The sequence below is a fragment of the Micromesistius poutassou genome (genome assembly GCF_964030765.1).
Source record: "Micromesistius poutassou genome assembly, chromosome: 2".
NCBI lineage: Eukaryota > Metazoa > Chordata > Actinopteri > Gadiformes > Gadidae > Micromesistius > Micromesistius poutassou.
In genome coordinates, this window is record NC_140272.1 from 1027307 (window position 1) to 1033205 (window position 5899).

Here is a 5899-nt window from a genome sequence, read left to right on the forward strand (position 1 = left end):
GAGAGAGAGAGAGAGAGAGAGAGAGAGAGAGAGAGAGAGAGAGAGAGAGAGAGAGAGAGAGAGAGAGAGAGAGAGAGAGAGCGCGAGAGAGAGGGCTTGTTTAATTACAGCTTGCTGCCAACTCAATTTAATATAATGCACAGTATTTCCTTGTATGTTTGTGTGCTACAGGATGTAACAAGGCAGGAGGGGAGGGAAAATTTGTGTGTGAATACGTGTGTGCATGTTTTTCTGTGTGTGTGTGTGTGAGAGAGAGAGAGAGAGAGAGAGAGAGAGAGAGAGAGAGAGAGAGAGAGAGAGAGAGAGAGAGAGAGAGAGAGAGAGAGATGAGAGAGAGAGAGAGAGAGAGAGAGAGAGAGAGAGAGAGAGAGAGAGAGAGAGAGAGAGAGAGAGAGATAAGCATTGCTCCAGAGGCCAGTATCAATGTTGTTAATGCAAATCAATAGCAAAAGGAGGCGGCTGTAGCCTCTAGAGACAAGATGTGGGCGAGCAGTTAAGCTGTTTGTTTTTGGTGAATTGAAAGAAGGCTTAAACCACCACATAGTTTACATATGATTTATGTTTATGAACTACTGTGTACTGTTATCATTTTAGCATTCTCTTTCTAATATCTCGGAATAGATGCTTGACAGTATGTTTAATTCAAATTACATTGTGGAAACAGTTAAAAACAATCAAGTGTTAAGAACTCCTATGGTAGGGTGGCTTGATATTTAAAAGGAAATTTAAGAATTGTACGGTGTATTCTAATGGAAAGCAAAGTGTCAGGCAGCCTAATAAAGATTAAGGTTAAAGTCCCTCTGTTCTGAGAAGGAACCAAATGGTGACTTTATCTCTGAGCAGCAGGTGACACTCGGCCTATCCACTACTGTACACAAACACACCGCGGGGGCGGGCCGTCTTCACGGTCCACGTGTTGCACTGCACGCTCTCCCTTCTTATTTTAAATAACGGAGAAAATAATTGGATTGAAAACTCAATGTGGTGGAACCCATTTTCTTGCTGTTATTTCCTGCGCCATGAATACATTAACTCAATCTTGGTTGGAAGTGAAAGCCTTCGGAGAGTTGAGCCCTTTTTGTCCACACAGGAAACCTGGCTGCGGTATATTGTTGGAAGCAGATAACAAAACAGAACATTCAAGGGGAACCTTGCACTCGTGAGCCTTATCGTATGCACTTGTGTGTGTTTTTTTACATTCAACATGGGTATATCGGGCGGCCAATAGTAGCCCCCCCATGTAGCCATGAGATGGTACAATATATATCTGTAGCTGGAAAGGTGACAATCCAATTACTCAGAAATACCTTCAATGGAAGAAATAGCAGTTACTTAATCTTAATCAAGAGTCATCAAGAATCATCAATCATCAGGCGTGTTGGCCCCCAAAACCGGATTAATTTAGGGCGTGGCCAAGGCCCCGTGCGTACAATACTGCCTGGCGTGACGTAATTTCGACATGGGAAATACCTCGTTGTGAAAAAAACGCAAAAACCGTTAGATATGTGCATCATGTTGCATTTAAATTTGTAATAATGTGTCAAATTACTATTTTGTTTTGTCAATATAGCACAATTTATTTTATATCAAATTATTTTAAAGGCAACGCTCTTGAATCATGAATTAAGTGAAGCGGTTAATTGCCCAGTCAGAACATTAAAAAATTTATATTCCTACGCTTTTGTCATCCACTGAATTGCATACGTAGACCAATGCAAATGAGCATGCACGACCTCGACGGTTCCAAGACTGGAATCTCATATAGAGCAACACGTGACCAAAGTGATGATATTGTACAAAATGTCTTTATTTATGTGTGTACACTGAGCAGCATAATGGGTTTTATTGATTAAGCCTTGAATAAATAACAACCGTTCCCATATGTGTAGGCGGAATCCTTGCGTAATCCCGTGCGTAAAGCAATGCATGACGCACGACCCATCTCCAGTGCCATTCATGCAGACGAACCCAAACTGAGACGTTGGGTGAACGTGGTTCGCGGGAACCCCCACAGATAAGATGGTGTTAATTAAAATGTCCATTGGTATCATCTAAGGTGCACACATGGGGTAGTTTGATTGAATTAAACTTACCCTCTCTGGGCGCTGCTGGATCCCACGCAGACCACATCTGAACGGAGAAAAACGGGGTCCAACACACGATATAAGCCAGCACGATCACAAAGGTCATTTTGACCGTGGTGATCTTCGCCTTGGAGATGAGCTTAACGCTGCTCACCCGGGAGATGGCGTTCGCCTTGGAGATCCGGGGCGTGAGGTTAATGCTGTGGTCTCGCTTAGTTTTAAGCCTAAAGTTTTGCCATATTTTAAAACTTATTAATCCATAGCAGATACTTAGTACGGTCACCGGAATTATATAGATGGTGAGACTGATCCACGTGATGTACGCCTTGGCTCCCCACGGCTGCACGAAGTCCCCCCAGCAGTCATACACGCCCGAACCCTCGCTCCCTACCTCCCTCAGGGAGAAGATGAACATCTGTGGCGCGCTGAAAAAGAGGCTCAGCAACCAGGACAGGATGACATAAAAACGGTCTTTCCTCCGGTGCAAAGAGCGAAGGGGCTGACAGATGGCCAGGCACCTGTCGATGGACATCAACACTAACATGTAGGTGGACGCGAACATCCCGACCACCTGGAAGTACTTCACCAGTCTGCACAGAATGTCAGGTCCGTAGAAGCGGAAAGTAATGTCCCAGATGAGTTGAGGGAGAACTTGGAAGATCGCGACCACCAGGTCGGCGATGCTGAGGTGCTTCATGAAGTAGTACATGCGCGACTTGCTGTGCTTGGTGGTGTGGATGGCCAGCAGGACGCACAGGTTCCCGATCAGTGCCAGCAGGAGCACCAGGGCGAGCACGGTCACCTCCACCTTGGCCACCTCTTCGTTCCGCTTCAAAGGGTTTGTTTGGTTTAACTTAGGGGCCACATGGCCGAGGCTGGAGTTCCGCCACGATTCGTTGAATTGCCAGAAGTCACTATCATTTGATGTTATTTCCATGGTGTCGTGTGCGTGTCCGCTGGGTCCGCCGGTGCGTCAGGCTCCTGGAGTCATGCGGTCGCTGCAGAGATCATCCAGACGAGTTGCGGACCAGAGAGGGTAATATTACACTGGTGCAGATCTCAATTGGTTTCAATGTGAACGTGTCGCAGAAGGGGTCGTGCCATTCGTTTCTTCATCAGTTAACAGGTTGTTGTAAAAAAAAGTACAAACTTGTTTTTTTAGGTTGAGTAAACTATAATAAAGCAGCAGCTTGCATGACTGTGAATGCACTATTCTACAGAAAACAGAAGAGCAAATCACAAGCAACAAAAAGCAAAGGCAGAATGCATTTAGCTTTTTTTTTCTCTCAAGTAAGTGGAATCGACAATCGAAAAAACGGCTGTTTCCGAAATATTTTCTTCAAAAAACGGAAGCCCCTCAGCATTCATCACTGGTAACTCTCGGAATGGCAACTCAGTGAGCGCAACTCTCGTATATGTGTGCCGGATGAGACGGATACATACAGCCATACCCACCATCACCACACGGTGTCCGCGTGCACCCGTTCACGCACCTCAACTTGGAAGGTAGAAGTTCAACCCAGCATGGGAAAGAACAGCAGTGGTGCCTAAGTACAAAACCAGCTCACACACAAACACAACAGTGGCCAAACTGAAATGGAATCTTTTAATATATTTCATAATAATTTCCCAAATCATTGAGTCAAAAAGATCTGGGCTCGTCTGTCATGACTTTCTTCCTATTTTTTCTGTGGTTGTCTGTGTTGAATACATTTACTAGTAAAACACACACAAGCAGTGAATAAAACCTATTATAAAACCCACACTGAACACATGGTTCAAATGCAGTCTTATCAATCAATAGATACATAAATAAATACACACGTCATTTTATAAACACATTCAATAAACAATTCAATTCATACACATGAACACAACGCACACGGTGGTGAGTGTTAAAAAACCCATTAAGCCGTACCCTTGGCTGTTGCAGCGCTCGTGCAAAAGCGGGAGCAGAGGGATCGCTTCAGCAGCTAGTCTGCGTCTGTCAGAGCAGCCTCAGTCCCAGGAGCAAAACAACCCACGGAGGTGCTTTCCAAACGACCCTGGAGGCGGGGGGGGGGGGGGGGGGGAGATTTCTGTGAGGAGATTATGAGCTGTCTGCGGTGGCTCCACCTAGGTGGCACAACTGTCAAGCGTGTGGGTTTTCTTAGAACGTGTGTGGAGAGTACATGCTACATTATGTATACCGTTTCCACGACGGGTGGGAGAAGATGGCATGTGATGTCGTTTTAAAGCACAGCCGATAAATCTTCCAGAGTAGAGGGGGGGAGGACGGTGAAAGGTGAAAGGCGCTGGAAAGAAAAAGGAAGGACATCCAACCGACATCAAGGTCAAGCATAGAAGGTTTGGCCATAATGAATCAACCGGATGAATCAATAGAAAGCCACAGTATGGAGTTGACTGTGGTGCTAGCCTGCTGGCCGTTGAGGGTTATTCTTTTCAAAGATGTTCAGAAATGATCCCCTGTGATCATCACAATGATTTTTAATCATTAACAAAGGACAGACTACTGGGTTCCACAATAAGATTTGGGTCTAGGAGTGAAAATGACAATCAGATATATCTAGCATTTTCCAACGCTGCAGAGAGATGCATCTGAAATATTAATTTCAGAGCATTCTTTCACCAATAGCTCTAGCAGCTTTACCACCCAGCCTGCGAGGATCAATCATCGCCTTCCCTCGTTGAGGATATCTGACATTCTTTTTCCATCCTTTCTGCAATACATCTCTCTTCCCCGAGACTGAATTCATTTGCTCGGCCATCCTCTCTGCCACTCCCACTGAGGCTGAGCTGGGAGCTGAGTGATCCAATTAAGGATGTGTTCCAGGCCCGAATCACCCATGATACGAGTGATCAAGGGCACACAGTGGGGTGATACAATGTGGGCTCCTTCCCTTGTGTTAATTATACTTTTATATATATATATATATATATATATATAATTAGTCTCGTCCAATTGAGGTAACACACACCGCTTCATCAGAGAAAATAAAAATTCTGACCGTAAAATGGCTCCCACACCATAATAGGCGACAGGGATAGCCATTATTTTATAATGTCAAATGCAAGGCAGACATTAGCCTAATGGAAGAGATAGTGCCATCCAGTTCCAGATCCAATATCCATACACGGCATGTGCCAAAGGAATGCTAACTGTATGCTTTCCACCAGGGTTAGTAAGTGCAGTAATAGGCAACACCTGCTCGAAACATATCCCCCCACCTCCTCCCCCCTCCTCAGAAGCAGCACGCAATTTCACGTGCGAATTTGGTACATTTGAAACACCACGATGGGCCAAGTCAGTGAGGACACATTTTTGGAGACTTCTTCAAGAAGGGCCTCTTTACCCAGGAAGGGCCCTTTTTTTTTTTACACACAGCCACTTCCTGCTGAATTAATATAGATCAAGACCCACCTACAGCAACAATAACAGGATAAGGTACCCCCTGTGGATCCCCACCGCCCCCCCACCTCCACCCCCCGGAGGTGGGTACTGCGTCTCAAACGTGAAGAAAAAACAAACTTCGAAGCCGTTCTCTGTGTTCTCAAGACAAAGGAGAAGTTACAACCAGTTACAACACCTCACCCCTGTCTGGTCCGGTGGTATCGCTATTCAAATCAGAGCTTATGTTTACCAAAAATAAAGACACAACAACAAAACCATGCAATCATCAAATGGAATTAAATGAATTGGAGCGGGATAATAAATGTATTCCATCAATTTAGTGTTGTTGCAATAACACTCACAATATGTGTGTGGGCAGCAGCAGACTGAATGAAGAAGAAGGCAGGAGAAACGACTTTGTAAT

The 5899-nt window shown here is 44.9% G+C and overlaps 1 protein-coding gene across 1 annotated transcript in view; it reads right to left on the reverse strand.

The window, feature by feature from the left end:
- The window catches only part of oxtra (oxytocin receptor a), a gene marked incomplete at both ends in the record, with an annotated part of 6001 nt that extends 2980 nt beyond the window's left edge, over nt 1-3021 (reverse strand). The window contains one exon of the mRNA XM_084464028.1: nt 2094-3021. Coding sequence (XP_084320154.1) covers nt 2094-3021 — 928 coding nt within the window. The remainder of the gene's footprint in view (nt 1-2093) is intronic.
- Nucleotides 3022-5899: the final 2878 nt, after the last annotated feature.